Here is a 19,333-nt window from a genome sequence, read left to right on the forward strand (position 1 = left end):
CCAATAAGCTGATAGCATATTGCACCCAAAAACGTATCTTTCAAACAAGGATCCACTGAAGTTGACATATATTTAACATGAGAGTCAAAATAAAGGTGGTTGTTGTTGTTGTTGTTGTTGTTGTTGTTGTTGTTGTTGTTGTTGTTGTTGTTCGTGAAATTTGAACGGTGCATAAGCATGTTTATCATGAGGTACTCCTGGTCCATATCTTATCATACTTGTATAGGTCATTGGTTACTTTCTGAATAATATATATTTTCTCTTGCAGGTATTATGCATGTTTATGTGGCCACAAAGATGTAGTCCAGTATTTACTGGAGCATGGTAAGTTAATGTCTTCAATCAAGCTCATTAAAATCAGATTTTAGTTCTCACTACCACTAAACAGAGATCTGAGGACACCCATTACAAGTCACGTCAGACCTACCTTTCGTTAACTTTGACCCACCAATGGAATGACTGACAAGAAGTTGACATTAGCCAATCAGAAGGCAGCTTTCTTGTGCTTTTTAGCACTAGTTTCAAACTGGCGACTACGCTTCAAAACATATTTTGACAAATTCTCGATTCTGGAATGGCTAATAGATGTCCTAGAGTGTATATGGATTCAGTTATAAAGTGTGTAACTGTCGTTTGGATTAGAAAACACATTCCGACTGTCATTTTCATGATCTGGTAAACGACGCTCTGATTGGTCGGATGAAAGATCATTCTGATGTGACCCATAATTGTATAGCGGTAGTGAGAACTAAGATCTGATTTTAATGAGACTGTGTCTTCAATAAACAGAGTTCTAATTTGTGACCCCAGCAACCTGTTTTATCGTCATTGTGTCCCAATTGCGTGGATCGATGCCCATGATTTCTTTTGATTGTCTGGTGCAGACTTGATTATTTACAGACCACCGTCATATGTCTGGAGTATTGCTTATTGTGGCGTTAAACAACAAACAAATATTATGGTTGTGACATTTATCTGTGTATCAGCTCGAACGATGAAGTTGAACTGCAGAGCCTTGTGTTTCAAACCTTTGCTTTTAGAAAGGAATATGATTATTTCAAAATGGGATGGTTTGCTTTTGCAGGCCCGAGGACCAAGGATGTTTTCGTTTTGTCATGTAATATTAATAATCTTTATTTTTGATTACATGTATTTGACACTGACTCAACCATGACACAGCTTGATTCATTCCATGCCTCAGTGCATTCCCCATAGCAACAAGGGCACATTGTACACATTGATCGAGGCATGTCTCCATTCAGCATGTTCTGAATGAAGTCATTCTTGACTGCACATTAGAGACAATGAGTGCATAGGGAGTTTGTCTGAATAATTAACTGACAGATGTTAAAAATCCTGATGATTGCATAGGTTGAGACCGTAGGACCTTGCTATGATACTGTTGACTTCAGTCATTTGAATGAGAATTTTTTAGTTATCCTATCTCACACTATTCCTCCTTATTCTTCGATCCTGGTGTGGAAACGTCTTAGAACAAAGGTTCCAGCTTCAAAAAAATCGTAATCGTCATTCTTCATCCAATTGGCCAGCGTCCTAGGGATCATCAAGTCGATGGGTAGACACATTGTCAGTCATCGACAGATCAACAAATAAAGGATCGACAGTTCAACACATTGATGGATCATCATCAATCTCGGAATTGTCCGTCTCCATCGCATCGCCATCCCTTTAACAGTCAGGGTGACTTCTTGTCTACGTGGCTATACAATTCCCATAACTCAGTGTAGAAATTCAATTTGGTCAGTTTTTGCACATTTTATCCCTTTTTGATATCAAAGAAGTATTACCTCACATGAGGAAAGACATAAATAATAACATACATTCATTATGTTTGTATAAATGTACTTTTGAAAAATATTTAACCGTAATCTTGACTTAGGGGGAATTTTTTTTTAAATCATGCATAAAAAGTAGGGTAATTTCATCTGGTAACTTCAAACTTCATATGTGGAATTTTCTTATAAAACTTATGTCATTACAATCGCACATTCTTTAGGAACACTATTACGCGGTTTTGCTTAAGGATCAACAAGTCAAGGGATCACCTGATCGTCAAGCCTCGACAGCGCGACACTCAAAGCATAGACATCTCAACACAACCAGGGATCGACATTCAGCACAACTATCATCACAGGATCATCATTCTTCTTTGATTCAGCATCTCTCTAAGTCAAGTCTAGGGATCTCATGTTTTCACATGGTCACCTTCATTCACTGGATCGGCAGCCTTCTAGGATCAATAGGTGTCGCCAGAGATATTGCTCAACGTACCTCACAGAAACACAGGTCACCATAAACAGAGGGACCGTCCTTCGCCCAGAGAGCTCCAAAGTTCTCATGGCTTGACAGATTGCTATCAGCTGGACAAAAGACCGTATCGTTGCCCTTCTCACAGAGATCATTACGGTCAATCGGATCGACGGGTCACTATGGGTCAACCACTCTATTCCTTTTATTGGAATCACCAGGACTATAGATTGGGATGCCGTTATGACTCCTCGGATCATCATTCTTCTCCAGTTCATCGCCGTTGTCATTTGCCTATTACACATAGACAACTTCAGTGCTCCCCTACTCTACCTACAAAGTGGGATCATCGCACTGACTCTTCTTCCATTCCCAACTCAGACTTTAAACCGCTGGTCCATGCGATGTCTATGGCACTGAATCAATGTGGCTTCCCTTCAGACAAGACTTCTACTTTGCGTACATCCTCTACATCGAGGGCTCCTTCCGGTCCAGTTACCATTTCGGAGGAAAGTCTCACTGATCCCGCAGATCCACAGTCACCAGTCTCGACTCCTGGAAGTTGCGATGTTGTTGACCCTTCGGATATGCTGTACTGGATTGTGGATCAACTGGGCCTACCATGTAGCACCTCTAAGGATGATCAACTCTCAGGATTTGTGGTCTCTAGTCCCTCTTCAAACACTCTTACCTTATGCCTAAGAAGGTCTCCAGGATATGGTAGCGTATTTAAATCCGGCTTTTAGTATAACTACAATGCACTGAGGAAAGACGGTGGTCTCAGTACGTCCCAGGCCAAAAAAACGTCCAACAGACTTACAGCCACAAGTGTGGATCTTTTCGAGGCAAAGGCAGAGGTACCAAATGTTCCACTTCAAGGACCGTCCCGCTCACTACTGGATCTTCCCTCGAGTGAGTCAACCAAGCTGGTTGACTCCTCCGCCAAGTGACATTGAATCAGATCAGCACGACTGTGAATTTCTGCCCAAAGCTGCTATTCAAGAACCATGAAGTGGACGACTTTGTTACTTTGCAGCCAACTGGACTTTGACTACCCCTTCCTGACAAAGATCTTAACAGACAGATACAGATTCCCGTTGGTGTCTCAAATTCCAGTCACGGTTTGCAGCACAGATACTACGATGCCATCCAGATGTCGGCTGTCACAGAAGTCATAGGTACATTGGTAGCGAAACATGCCGTAGAATGTTTAGGTCTGATCCCTTCCATTCCAGGCTTCGATTCTCTGATCTTCCATAGGATGCACTATCAGTGGATGGTCCTCCCATTTGGAATTTCTACGACCCCATGTTTGTTCACCCATATCACGAAACACGTAACACAGTTTCTGCGTCAGCGAGGGATTTTGTTTGTGGCCTTCATAGACGACTGTCTCCAGTCTCATGCCAACTCAGCATGGAGGCTGCTACATCATCGGGGCTGGTCCATAAATGCATCCAAATCTGAGACTGCCCCACCTCAGAGTCTCCAGTTTATTGGTGCCCTTTTCGACACACAGATGTTGAAGATGTTCGTGCCCCCCCAGACAGTTGGTCAAAGATACAGAGCCAAGTAACGTTGGCCCTCAAACAGCCGTTACTTCTCCGGCAATGGCAAGATCTGCTCGGAATTCAAACATCGTCACAAGCCTTCACATGGTATTGTCAGTTACATCTGCAAACAATACAGTGCTTTCCTCCAGCCCTTTCTCCAGGAGGCCAATTGCGAGATCAAGATTCGGCTCCTGTTGCTGCTACAAGATTCGGTGCTGGCTTCAGGAGATGAATAATTGCGACGAAGTCTTCTTGCTGCCGTTGGCACTGAATCAAAACCTCTTAGTCGACGCCTCCACAGATCACTAGACTGCAGGGTGATGGTCAGGAGATGACAGAAAGTTGCACCTCTATAATCTGGAATACCAATCAATCCTGAGATCCCCCCCACTTCTGTAGTTTCACGAGCAGAACATTCACATGCATCAATCCTGTGTTGTCTTATGGTCTTACTTTTCTGTAATGTTATGTGTGGTTTATGCATTTGTCTGTTGCTGTGTTTTGATGACATTAACATTATTAATTTGGTACAGAATGACATCATTTTCATGCTTCACATATTGTGTACGGTGCTAATGTCTGTCATGCATATTACCGGTACTTATACGTTTGTTAGATTGTGACAATGCTGTTTCTGTCTTCAGGTGCCAAATGTGAAGCGAACACATTTGACGGCGAGCGATGTCTTTATGGGGCCCTGACTGATGAGATCCGGACTATCCTCAAGAAGTTCAGAGTCATCTCCTCCCGAACCATACGGCGTGACATGTACGAGGAATGTCTACGAAAGTAAGTATCCAACTATACAACTCAACAGTCGTTCAGGATCAATCCAAAACATTATCAGTTGTTGTTGACATCTTCCCGAGGCAAGTGTGGTAACCTACTACAGAAGTCAAGTGTCAACCCTTGCAAGAACTAGGCTGCACTTATGGAGTTATATATTGGCTGGGCTAACGAGTCTATGCATAGTCCAATCAAATCACATAACGAAATCGACATACGGTTCGTCAACAACATGGTGAATGCCATGCAATTTTCAGTCTATTGCAAAGCCAGTGTACAATCAAGTGATCTGATGCGCTTCGCAAGGTAAGACCCGTTTTATTATGATATAGATCTTGATCATCGATCAGAGAGTTTTGACTGGGCGCCACAATTTTGTTTGAAGCAAATGAAAGTGGTATGATAGGTGGAAAATGATTGGTCAGTAGAAGGGACATAGAACACACAAAACTCATAATAGCCGCTGGTGGCTCCACAATCGAGCCACAAAATACCAACCTAGTTCGGCGAGGGTGGAAACTTGACTTCTATGTTATATCTGTCAACTCCACTACAAAGTGTATCTATCAGGAAACCAGTACAATATCTCCTAGTGATCAATTCTGTAAGGTGTTCATTGATTTTATACAGATGTCTCACCTTCCAGAACAGAACTTTTATGGCAGTCAGTCCATATCACACAGCATATGATGACTTACAAAATATGTACACAATAATCAATAGATGTAATGGCAATCATAATATCATGGTCATTAGAATACAACCCGCAGTCTACCACTGCTTGTCTGTTGCAGGATTCGAGAGGGGGCTGCCTACCATGACGCAGTGTTTGTGGTGGACGGGGTGAAGTTTCCCGTACATCGATGTATACTCAGTGTTCGATGCAGCTATTTTGCTGAGTTGTTTAAAACTCGATGGCGAGATCGGCAAGAAGTGGAGCTAAAACATGCACTGGTTTGTATTCGAAACAAATCTCGGTTTTGAGCTCATCCAAACTTTATCCACACTGAGACATACAGGATATGAGACAGGAAGTCCTCGTCTTACTTTACCATGTTTACAACAGGTAGTTATCAAAATGCCCATGCTTTGTTTGGCTGCAAGAAATTATTAATTAAACATGTCAAATTATCAATAAATTAATTACTTGATTTTTATTCATCTTAAACTTGATAAATGTGAGATGGGAAGTAGTTTTTATCCTACATTTATTTTTGGTAACAAAAGGCCTCTGTGGACATTAAGTGTCAGCACATGTGATTCACAGGGAAAATGAATGTAATGTATGTGTTCTAGGGCTAGCTCACTGGTGTAGAAATTATAGGGATCACACAACTGCACATAGCTATTCTTCACTGTGGGGAACGTTGGAGATCAAATAAATGCTCCTCATTCCTTTCATCATAATCCAGGAGATGGACATTGTATTTGACAACTGGAGGGGGATTTGTCTTAGGACTATATTTTGCTGAGCACCCCGGCATTTTTATGTAACATTTTTGTCCCCTCGGCATACTATGCAGGGGATATGGTAATCCTCTCGTCTGTCTGTCTGTCCTTCCGTCCATATTTCTTTTCAGGAGCATAACTTGAAAACCTTGAACTATTTTTCATCCAAACTTGGTATATGTATTAACCAGGGACTGCAGTGGTGCCTTTTGCTATTGTGGGGGCCTAGGGGATTTTATCATCTTCTGATGACTCTTGTTTCTTTATGTAATGTTATATTATTGCAGGTTTCACCTTGTGCATTTGGAGCTGTTCTGGATTACATCTATTATGGTGAGATTATGCTTTTGTTTGTACAGAAGTACAGTCAAACACTATTGTGTCCAGGTTAACATGGTTAAAAGGACCTACGTAAATATTTTGTTCAACACAATCGAAAAATGATGAATAAAAAAAGAATATGCAGGGACCAAAATTTTACTTCTAGACAACTGTAAGTTCGACACATCAAGGTTTGACACCGTACTCAACAGTGTTTGACAGTACTTGTTAAGGAAGCACTGCAGACCCAGAAGGATGGGCAGCATTGTAGGTGGTCATTCCCTGTGGACGTTTGGGGTTCCTCTTGACTGGCAGACCTGTGAAGATCCAGGGTGGAATAGGTCTTCAGCAAACCATGCTTGCCATATTAGGCGACTATGCTTGTCGTAAAAGGCGACTAACGGGATCGGGTGGTCAGACTCGCTGACTTGGTTGATGCATGTCATTGACGTATCAAACGTGTTGAAGGCTTCCTCCTGGTGTGAAAAGTCCTCCAAGGAGGAATGATGTCATCATCATTTGCATAATTCTTGCCAGACAGTTCTTTCTTCAAGTCATGTACGTCTTCCCGAGGCAAGAGAGTTAACTGACTATAAAAGTCCAGTTTCCACCCTTGCCGAACTAGGCTGGTATTATGGAGTCATATTTTGGCTGGGCTAACAAGTCTATGCATAGTCCAATCAGAATCGCGCAACAAAATCGCAATCTGGTTTGTAAACTGTTGTGCTGTTTTCAGTCGAGTGCAGGATTTGCAAAGCATGTGCACCTCCAACTCATTGTCAACAGATATTTTCCAAAGCTTTTCATGATTTTAATTAAGTATGGACTACTACATCTTCCCGAGGCAAGTGAGTTAACTGACTATAAAAGTCCAGTTTCCACCCTTGCCGAACTAGGCTGGTATTATGGAGTTACATTTTGTCTGGGCTAATGAGTCTATGCATAGTCCAATCAAAATCGCGCACCGAAATCAAAATCCGGTTCGTAAACTATCGTGCAGATTTCGATCGATTGCAGGATTTGCAAAGCATGTGCATCGCCAATTCGTTGTCAGCAGATATTTTCCAAAACCTTTCATGTTTTTAATCAAGGTGCTCACGTGATTTGATGCATTTCGCGATGTAAGACCCGTTTTATCACAATATAGATCTTCATTATCGATCCGATCGTCCTGACTGGGCGCCACCTTTTTGTGTGAAGCAAATGCAAGTGATACGAGAGGTGGAATCTGATTGGTCCATAGGAGAGGCTTAGAAAGGACATAATTGGTAATAGCCACTGGGGGCGCAATGGCCGAGCCCAGTAATTCAAGCCTAGTTCGGCAAGGGTGGAAACTGGACTTTTAAAGTCAGTTAACTCTCTTGCCCCGGGAATATGGGACTGCTATTGCAATAGTCACACTAATCATACTAGTTAAAATAGCCCCAGCAGTCCCCCAATCTCTTAAGGGTGCTCCAGGTATCCTCCATAGTTTGGTTCAGAACCTTGCAGCCACCATTCGTACGGTTCATGCTACATGTTGCTGTGTCTGCAGGTCGACTACAGGTTCATGTGGACCTGATACATGATTGTGTGATGATAGCCAAACAGTGTCAGATGCACTGCCTCATTGACCAGATTGAAGACAGAATGGAAAAAGATGCATCATTTTGTAAGTATGCTTCAACACATCTTCTTTGTTGTTAAATCTGAATACTGCACATACTGACTGCTTTCCATTATGTATGGTTAAACATTAACACTGTTACCATGGTTACAATACACCTACCTCACGTATTGATACACATCATACTATTTGAGGGTCGGTCGGGTAGCCTAGTTGTTAAAGCGTTTGCTCTTCGCGCCGAAGACCCGGGTTTGATTCCCGACATGGGTACAATGTGTGAAACCCATTTCTGGTGTCTGCCCCCGTGATATTGCTGGAATATTGTTAAAAGCGGTGTAAAACCATACTCACTCACTCACTCACTCACTCACTCACTCACTCACTCACTCACTCACTCACTCACTCACTCACTCACTCACTCACTCACTCACTAACTCACTCACTCACTCACTCACTCACTGTAATGTAAAATAAATAGATTTTGGATGAAACAACTTGTCTGTCCAGATTTAATTGTCTCGGCAATGTCTATACCTGATACATATCGCAATTCACTACCCCCACCATCATCTTAACTCACTGTTATCATCTGGAACAGCAACATCGTCCTTGACTTCACCATGCACACAGTCACAGTCATCACCACCACATCATCAGAGGACCGATAATCGAGTATGTCCATTGTGTGACCATATGCTTGTACTTGTAGTGTCGATGAAGCCGGGCCTGAAGGTGACGTCGGTGGTGATCGAGCCCCCCCTGGACTCCCTGGGGCTGCAGATGGACCTCGGTCTTCTGGGAGACAGAGCTTTACCGGTGGAACTGAACAAACTGGTACATATCATCTTGTCTTCGTAAACCTGTACCCTGGTCGTAAGAGGTGACTTGATGGATCGGGATTAGTGTAATCATACACCTGTCTACAAATCAGATGCACTTGGATTATATGATTAAGTTCACTCAAACATTGTATTCATATGCCATTAATAAAGTTACTTCATTGACTGAAAATTAATTTTTAACAAGAATTATTCAAAGAATAACAGTATGTGATGAAAAGATTACTACCCTCATGTGTTTCCATATCATAAACGTAATATATTATTAGTATGTACTATTTTCGCCAAAGGCTGAGTGACCCAGTCATCTCAGGCACTGCGAATAGCTGTGCAGAGTTGTGTCCCTTGGGTGTCCCCAGCATTAGTGAACTTGAGGCTGTCCTTCCGCATCAAGATGATATGACATGTAAACCCCCGCCCACATCTTTAAACCCAATTCACTTGAGTAATAGGGAATTTATTGTAACCATACATATATAATTTCAACTTTTAATACAAGCAATTTCAAAACCAGTATGCAGTGGACTTGTCAACATGCTCTGGTGTTTTGGGCATGGTATTTCCATACCCCTTGTAATGGATCATACAATTCTATACATTTTGTACAATATTTACTGAAAGTTCATCAAAGTATGTCAGCACTATCCCAGTGCTCAGGCATTTCACCGAATCGGTAAACATCTAAGACCTGCATCACTTCTGGCTTTCCTCCCACATCAGGCTGACACTATGATATAACTGGAATAATGTTTAAAGCCGCATTAAACCCAACTCGCTCACTGACTCATCAAAGTTTCATTTTGCCTACAGGTTGTAGGAGAGCTGCCATTCGACCCTGACCTGTCCCAGATATACCCTGACGTCTGCTTCTCAGTGGAGGGTCTGTCATTCATGTGTCACAAGGTGGGCAGCACCCTCTGCTTGGAGGAGGAACTTCACACATTCACACAACATCCTTCTCATTCTCACACTTCTCACACGGGGTATTCTGGAGTAGAATAGGTCCCAGAGCCATAACATCCTTCTCAATCTCACACTTCTGTACAAAGTAAGGAGATACAAAGAATATCATGTACAACATAAGGAGATACAAAGAGAATCAAGTATAACATACAGAGATACAAAGAGTATCATGTATAATGTAAGGAGATACAAAGAATATCATGTATAACATGAGGAGATACAAAGAGTATCATGTATAATGTAAGGAGATACAAAGAGTATCATGTATAACGTAAGGAGATACAAAGAGAATCATGTATAACATAAGGAGATACAAAGAGTATCATGTATAATGTAAGGAGATACAAAGAGTATCATGTATAATGTAAGGAGATACAAAGAATATCATGTATAACATGAGGAGATACAAAGAGTATCATGTATAATGTAAGGAGATACAAAGAGTATCATGTATAACGTAAGGAGATACAAAGAGAATCAAGTATAACATAAGGAGATACAAAGAGTACCATGTATAATGTAAGGAGATACAAAGAGAATCATGTTTAACATAAGAAGATACAAAGAGTACCATGTATCACGTAAGGAGATACAAAGAGTACCATGTATAATGTAAGGAGATACAAAGAGTATCATGTATAATGTAAGGAGATACAAAGAGTATCATGTATAATGTAAGGAGATACAAAGAGAATCAAGTATAACATAAGGAGATACAAAGAGTACCATGTATAACGTAAGGAGATACAAAGAGAATCATGTATAACATAAGAAGATACAAAGAGTATTATGTATAACGTAAGGAGATACATATAGTATGATGTATAATGTAAGGAGATACAAAGAGTATCATGTATAATGTACGGAGATACAAAGAGAATCATGTATAACGTAAGGAGATACATATAGTATGATGTATAACGTAAGGAGATACAAAGAGTATCATGTATAACGTAAGGAGATACAAAGAGAATCATGTATAACATAAGAAGATACAAAGAGTATTATGTATAACGTAAGGAGATACATATAGTATGATGTATAACGTAAGGAGATACAAAGAGTATCATGTATAATGTAAGGAGATACAAAGAGTATCATGTATGATGTAAGGAGATACAAAGAGAATCAAGTATAACATAAGGAGATACAAAGAGTATCATGTATAACGTAAGGAGATACAAAGAGAATCATGTATAACATAAGAAGATACAAAGAGTATTATGTATAACGTAAGGAGATACATATAGTATGATGTATAACGTAAGGAGATACAAAGAGTATCATGTATAATGTACGGAGATACAAAGAGAATCATGTATAACGTAAGGAGATACAAAGAGAATCATGTATAACGTAAGGAGATACAAAGAGTACCATGTATAACATAAGGCGATACAAAGAGTATCATGTATAACATAAGGAGATACAAAGAGTATCATGTATAACATAAGGAGATACAAAGAGTATCATGTATATCTAAAGGAGATACAAACAGTCTCAAGACTATCATGTGATGTATATGTTGCAGGTGTTTCTAAGTGGACGCAGCGACTACTTCAAGGCCCTCATTGAGGATCACTTTGGGGAGACAACTCTGCATGGAAACACTGACATACCAGTAGTGACACTGCACAACATTACGCCGCAGGTGTTCGGCCGTGTGGTGCAGTACGTGTACCAGGACCTCTGTGAGGTAACCACACTGACATACCAGTAGTCACATGAACATACCAGTGGTTACACTAACATACCAGTTGTCTGACATCCTGTGTGCAGCTGGCCTCTACATGCCCCACTTCCTGTTTCAGCTGTCTGCATAGACTGTGTATGACATTCTGTGTGCAGCTGACCTCTACATGCCCCACTTCCTGTTTCAGCTGTCTGCAGAGAACGTGTATGACATTCTGTGTGTAGCTGACCTCTACATGCCCCACTTCCTGTTTCAGCTGTCTGCATAGAACGTGTATGACATTCTGTGTGCAGCTGACCTCTACATGCCCCACTTCCTGTTTCAGCTGTCTGCAGAGAACGTGTATGACATTCTGTGTGTAGCTGACCTCTACATGCCCCACTTCCTTTTTCAGCTGTCTGCAGAGAACGTGTACGACATCCTGTGTGTAGCTGACCTCTACATGCCCCACTTCCTTTTTCAGCTGTCTGCATAGAACGTGTATGACATTCTGTGTGCAGCTGACCTCTACATGCCCCACTTCCTGTTTCAGCTGTCTGCAGAGAACGTGTATGACATTCTGTGTGTAGCTGACCTATACATTCTGCCAGGGCTGAAGAGACTCTGCGCCAACTGCATGGGTGAATACATCGACATCAACAACATCATCACCATTCTTAGAACCTCAAGGCTCTTCAGTTTACGGAAGTTAGAAAATGAATGTGCAGAGTTTATTGCAGAAAATTTAGAAGAGGTGAGTTCTGTCTGCTTGTGACTGATGGGTGTTTACAAAAGGTTCATATTTGGCCAAACTCTTGCTAATTGCATGTATCTGACTTAGGCAAATCTGAACTCAAGCAGAATTTCTGCAAAGTTTAGAAACTTTTGGAAAGTTATAGTGAATACAATCAAGTTTATGCAGCATCCGTGGAGGGAACGGCTGCACTTTCAGAGGGCAGAGCTTGATGTGATCTATAAGGCCAATATGATGTCTTCATAACACATAAATGTCATTGGTTTTTGTGTAATCGGGTGTAACACAATGACATGACATGTAAACCCTTGCCCACATTGGCTGTTCAAGAACAAGGATGTAAGTTGCAAGAAATGTGGGATTCCAGCACTTTTTAAAAACGTTGGCGTCTTTGGCTTTCAATCTTCCTGTCATTTCTTCGGTGATGGTGCCCAACTACATAAAAAGTTACGGTTGAATGGTAAATTGGAAGTGATTAATTAGCATTTGATCGTCTAACCAAACAATTTCTGGAACAACTGAAACAAAATGGGCATCCCCTCTAACAGACTACCGGTACTGTTTCCTGAATGGCTGATCACTGAATGGGCAAGGCTTTTATTGCTTCATTGTGCTGAGTGATGTTAGTGATTTTGTATTGTTGTTTCCCCTTGTTTCTCCCAGGTGATTGCTCAGGAAGACTTCATCAAACTAGTGAAGGAGGATGCAGCCAATCTCCAGGAGCGCCACGAGACGGACACCATCGACATCATCGACGAGGTGCGCTTCTACATCACCAACTTCATACAGACGTACAGTGAGATGCAGGAGGCCAACGAGAGGCTGAAGCTGATTGACGATCTGCTGGAGGAGCTGTATCTAGAGGGATAAACATGCTGTGGTTACACCGGCTAGTCACACATGCAAACACACATGCACACACATGCACACACACATGCACACACACAACTGGAGAAGCTGTATCTGGAGGGATAGACATGTCGTAGTTACACCGGCTAAACACGCATGCAAACACACATGCACCCATCATTATAGACATACATGCAGACACACATGCAGATACTCATGCACACACGCATGCAAACACACATGCACACACGCATGCAAACACACATGCACCCATCATTATAGACATTCATGTATGCAGAAACACATGCCCAAAACCACCACATATAAAGACATCCAATGCACAAAAACACCATGTATATACACATCCAATACACAATACTGATTACACCAAACATCCCATACACAAATGAATCAATACATAGTTTGCATGGTTCGGGATTACAACACACATGATTGTTACTGTCCACAAGAAATGTCCACACATCAACTGGCAGCATTTCATCCACCATCGCCTAGGTGACGGTGATGGTGAGATAGGCAGTGTTAGCATTGCACCGTGTTGGATGGACGAATATACAGTGTTATATGGAGACAGATATATGCAACCAGCACTTTTAATCCTCTATTTATGTCATTATCCAAGGTGCATGTTTGTGTAGTATCAACTTATGTATTAGGACTGGGACGGGTAGCTCGGGTACCCGGGTCGGAAGGATCCTGAGTAGGACCAGGTACCCACTGGACTACCCTGACACGTTGTTAGTCACGCGAGTATTCTAATTGGCTGTAACGATAAAAAACATCAGTTGTATTTTCTTGGGAAAATGTGCTTTATACACACACAAAAATACAGTATTTATTTATGATCTGAATGTAAATAATGTAGTCGATGAATGTGAAGGCCGGTGTACAGCAGGTACCCGGGTCAGATATTGGGGGTCGGGTACCCAGGTAGTGAATTTCGACTCGTCCCAGCCCTATTGCGTATGCTTGGGACCTGCTGACTTTGTCTATAGCACGTTGTAGCATGAACAGTTTACGCAGTAGGTGTATTACCAGGGTTGTGATATTGGCAAGGGCTTGCATCCATAGGAGACTTAGAAGGGACATAACTGGTAATAGCCACTGGTGGCGCTATGATCGAGCCCAGTAATTCCAGCCTAGTTCAGCAACGGTGGAAACTGGACTTTTACAGTCAGTTAACTCTCGTGCCTCAGGAAGATGCACCTACTGGGACACAGCAGTGGTTTATTGAGTAAAGTTCCATGAAATTGTTGTCAGTCTTCACTGTGAAAAAAGATCTCCCAAAATATTCATGATCCCTGACTTGTTTTGTCCAGTATATGATGTAGATGGTACATAAGGTTACACTGAAGTCATCCTGTGATGACGTAGCCTGGTACAATGTTGGTATACTGTATTTTGTCATTGTCACATCATGTTCATGTATTTTAATGTTGATGTAACAGGGGAACACAAGTCTTTTGTTTGTTTCCAAACTCGTGTTTGATTTCAAGTGATCAAGTTATGTTGACAAAATAATACCTGAACAGACAGGACTTGATGTGATAAAGTTGCAACAGTACCGGTTGGTAGTGTGTTTAATGTGCATATAATTAGAAAAGTTTGTGCAACGATACAGATGGCTTTGAATGGTCGAGTTCCCTGTTAGTGAACAAGTCTCGGTCAATACTGAGAGAGATGTCATGCTGGGTACATTGTACAGTGAATGTATATTTGACATTTACTTTGTAACAGATTCGGTTGTGTAGCTCATTAGAAGAAATAAGATATTTATAGATGATGAAATTTAGACCCTGCATACAGTGAAACCCTGTTAATCTGGACAGCCTGTCTGGGAACATCCCCTACAGTTAAGGCACCTGACTGCATGCTGGTGGGTCCAGAGTAGGGAAGGGGGCACCTGTCACCCTATTCATACAGCTGATGTGTCAGTCCCATATGTGTTGGTGCACTCTATGACTTGGTAGTGTGCACCATCCATTTTCTTCACACTCCTGGATCCACCCCTGCTGCCATAGCAAGAGGATTTCCCTGGGAATAGCTTTATCTGGTAAACAGGGTTTTTGTTGTATAAAGACCACAGGATGAAATGGGTTTGTTTTTTAAACTGAACATGTACATAGTGCTCAAGTATGGGTGAGTTGGTGTACACAACGTAGTTCCTCATTGGTATATCATGATAATCATGATATATGTTTGTTTTTTTACTGATGGTGTTTTATAGTGGGAACTAAACCTTGTTATACAAGAATTATTTATAACCGTTTTGAAACATGTTATTTTATACCTGAATATAAACAAATTGTACATGTTGCACCGTTCGTCAAGCGCAGTGTTTGGAAATGTCCTTGTCAGACAGTTTGACCTTGATATCATCATGCAGAATTAATAACCTTGTCTGGATCTTGTTTGAAGCAATACTATGCACAAGCATAGGTGATGCTGTATTATCATAATGTGATGCATTTGAAGGCATTATCATGATGATCACCTCCCCTGAAGCAGTGTTTCGGGGCTGATCATGTGGTTCCTGTGTTGAGTTTTAGTCAGTCGATATCATGGTTCCTTAGTCTGCGAGTAGCCAGGGACCCATCATTTAATATTCTTTGGGGCCTGGGAATTTATGTTGAAGAAAGGCTATTTTTAGATCACTACTTTATTCTCTGGAAGTATGAACCAAACAAATATTTTTAAAATTTTGAGGGGGCAAAACACATTTTTAAGGACATCGAGTAAAGTTGTCTTTCCAGTATTTTCTGCAACAAATTATTTTTGGAACCAGACCAGTATTAAAAATTTAGAACAATAAATCATAAATCAAATAAGAGGCGACCTACGGGATCGGGTGGTCAGGTTCGCCGACTTGGTTGATGCATGTCATTGTATCCCAATTGCGTAGATCGATGCTCGTGATGTCAATCATTGGATTGTCTGGTCCAGATTCGATTATTTACAGACCACTGTCATATAGCTGCAATATTGCTGAGTGCAGCATTTAACAACAACAAAAACATATTTTCGTCACTATCTAACATGCAGGGATATTCTGTTATGACATCTCACAAGATTACAATGCAATGATGTCACAGATTACCAGGACTCCAATTTCAGCTTTGCTGTGGTGAATTTATTCCCTTTTTGTTTGAAATATAATGCTGTATCTTTGGCAATTTGATTTATTGTCTATTATTCCCTGGGTCTCTGGTTCATATTGGCAATAGATTGGACTGCGTTATGTTGTTGAAACACTCAGGCAGGTCTGTTCTGTTTGTGCAGTGATCATAAGTCATACCAGCAGATATCCCCAAGACTAGTCCCAGCTCTACAAGGGAAGTTGTGTACAACTAAGCCCTTTTTCACTGGTGATTCCGCCAACCCTTAAAAAAAGAAAAGTAAAAAAAAATAATGTTTCTGTTTTTATCTCACTGGATGCAGATTTGTGTGTTAATCACAATTGTGCATCTCACATACTACTCAACATTTCCTACCGACATTTTGGTATATATAAAGAAGTAACACTGATATCAATGATACAAGATTAACAATATGCAACATATCGTCTGATAACCTTTTAGAGAACAAAAAATCAGAATTTTTTTATTTTTTTTTTATTTTTTATTTCTCTTTTTTCAATAATCAGCAAGATTTTTAATAATTATATTTATAAACCAATGTATAATTAAAGTCTTATTTGAATAACAGTATGAATATTTGCTTAGTTATAGTACTTGAAGTCTAATTGCTTAAAGAGTGACTTGGATCAGGCCCATTTGAAGGCCTAAGTTTTAAAAAGACAATCAAAACCAAGCCAGCTAATTCTGGTTGCATGATCTACTCTAACTAGCATCAATGGAGTCAGCTAATTGCAGTTGGATGATCTAATTCATTCTAGTATGGATGGTTACAAATAATCTCTCAGATTCATTGAGAAAATGTCTTTCAACCTCAGCAGGAAATGGTCCCCAGAATGAGGAACCTTATTGCTCTTTACACACTAATTTTTAAATTAATGTTAAACGTATGTATTCTGTGATGTCTCATGAACTTACCCTTTGTGGTCCTCATGATGACAAATGACCATATTCCAGCATCAAACCACAAAATGTCATCTGTCATTGTATACTACTCAAAAATGTTAAGCATCACCCATTTCTTTCACATTAGTGTAGTTATTCTGCCTTGCCATGCCAGATTAACTATAGTAATGTGAAATAATCACGTGATCCTTAACTTTATTTTAGTAGTATAAGAAACATGGGGTATAACTATACACACGGAAACCGAAAGGTGATCAAATGAGTCAGCTCACATTACTCTGATTTGGTATACAGCCAAATCTTGTTTGGGAGTAAATAGATAAATCAAAAATATAACTAGATGCTTTTAGTTGGGTCCTGACTGCATCCTTTTTTCACCATAATTTGGAACTAGAACACATATTACCCTGGTCCCCAACGTCACTTAGTATTGAGAAGGAATGAGTGAGTGCTTGAGTATGGTTTTACGCCGCTTTTAGCAATATTCAAGCAATATCACGGCGGGGGACACCAGAAATGGGCTTCACACATTGTACCCATTTCGGGAATCGAACCCGGGTCTTCGGCGTGACGAGCGAATGCTTTAACCACTAGGCTACCCGACCGCCCCGTATTGAGAAGGAAGTTTTTATGCAAACACTCCGTTGGTAGATGTAAGTTCATAGTTACCGATGAATGTGTGAAAGATAGAGACAACTTTGTTGGATAAGTGGCAAACAGGATAAGTCAATACTTTAAGCTCAGTCCCTCGATTTTCGACTTTATATCAAGTCAACTTTACATCTATCAAAAACAAACAATTTCTATCATATACCTGATTCCTATGACAAAGTAGCTGTGACAACAGTATAAGGATCCATACCGAAAAGTCGCCTTTACAGTATTAAAGAAGTTGTCATCCATATATCGTATCTACCTTGTCATCCATCAACTTCTAAGTAATGCCTATCAAACAATTCAACTGTTTACTATGGTAACATAACATAAAGCAGCAATAACTGTTATCCCAAGGTTCATGTCCAGAAGCCTTCACAAATACATCACATTTTATTCATGTTTGAAAATGTTCCACGTTTTAAGCCTAAGTACGGAATGTTGGTTGCTGTTTTCAAGCCCTTGTTTACAGAATTTCAAAGTTGTCTGGGTAGTAGTATGGTGATGTTTCTGGAGTTGTCTCCTGTCAGTACCTGTTGGAGAGAGATGTTGACATGTTTTAGTGCTTGCATCGCATGGTGATATTGTTATCTTTTTGTTCTTCAGCTTGTCAACCACGTGCTGCTTGCTATATTATATTTGCCATAAAGGTGGTCTTGTCGTTGTATGTCATTTTCTTACAAGACTTTTATATGTATATATGGTTCTGTTATTAAATGTCTAAATACCAGTTAATATTGCCTTTTGTTCTTTGTTTTTTGGTTGGGTTTTATGCTACTTTCAAAAGTATTCTGGCAAGATCACAGACGGGAATACCAGAAATGGGCTTCATTATACCCAAGTTGGGCCTTTATGATTAGAGGATGCTTTATTAAGCTCTAGGCTACCCCACCACGAGGTCCGACATAAAAGCCCAGTTTCCACCTTTGTCTTAACTAAGCTGGAATTTCTATGCATAGTCAAATCAAAATCGCCTTACGAAATCGACATCCTTTTCGTAAACTACATGGTAACTAGCATGCATATTTGATTGCAGGATTTGCACATAAAAGCGACAAAACCCTTTCTATATTCCATCTTCCCGAGGCAAGGGAGTTTACTGACTCTAAATGTCCAGTTTCCACCCTTACCAACTCGGCTGGAATTCTGTGTCTCTATCATAGTGCCACCAGTTTTGAGTTAAGTCCCTTCTATGTTCCACCTCCTGGCCATGCCCTATTTGTAATGGGTTTGAGAAAATTACCTGGGGCCATGGTGATGAGTAATTGTTTAAAAGACGGAAGGTGAGGTTACATCACTGACTTTGTGTGCTGGCGATTAGGTGCCTCACTCTGAAAATGTGGGTTCGATCAACCCCAAAAAGTATTTGAATTTGTGCTTTACTAAGAAAATATCCCAAACATAACATGTGTAACTGGTTGAACATGACTTTGAATACAAACTTGTGTCTGCTTCACGCCACAGTCAGCAACACTCTAGCTGTATCATGGTGATTAAATCCTGTCTGTACAAACCAGTGATCAATAGCATGAACACACTCGATGCCATCAGAGTATGA

General features: G+C 40.6%; 1 protein-coding gene across 1 annotated transcript in view; it reads left to right on the plus strand.

Moving 5' to 3' along the window:
- Positions 1–18,510, plus strand: part of LOC124135977 (ankyrin repeat and BTB/POZ domain-containing protein 1-like) — a 29,234-nt gene extending 10,724 nt beyond the window's left edge. Inside the window, exons 3-12 of the mRNA XM_046501715.2 lie at positions 269–324; positions 4,466–4,610; positions 5,402–5,561; positions 6,344–6,389; positions 7,912–8,028; positions 8,693–8,817; positions 9,633–9,725; positions 11,317–11,481; positions 12,011–12,211; positions 12,875–18,510. Of these exons, the coding sequence (XP_046357671.1) occupies positions 269–324; positions 4,466–4,610; positions 5,402–5,561; positions 6,344–6,389; positions 7,912–8,028; positions 8,693–8,817; positions 9,633–9,725; positions 11,317–11,481; positions 12,011–12,211; positions 12,875–13,081 (1,315 nt within the window). The 3' untranslated portion in view covers positions 13,082–18,510. The remainder of the gene's footprint in view (positions 1–268; positions 325–4,465; positions 4,611–5,401; positions 5,562–6,343; positions 6,390–7,911; positions 8,029–8,692; positions 8,818–9,632; positions 9,726–11,316; positions 11,482–12,010; positions 12,212–12,874) is intronic.
- The last annotated feature ends 823 nt before the right edge of the window (positions 18,511–19,333 follow it).

This window comes from Haliotis rufescens, unplaced genomic scaffold (assembly GCF_023055435.1).
Source record: "Haliotis rufescens isolate VD_foot unplaced genomic scaffold, xgHalRufe1.0.p SCAF_16, whole genome shotgun sequence".
In the NCBI taxonomy this organism is placed as follows: domain Eukaryota; kingdom Metazoa; phylum Mollusca; class Gastropoda; order Lepetellida; family Haliotidae; genus Haliotis; species Haliotis rufescens.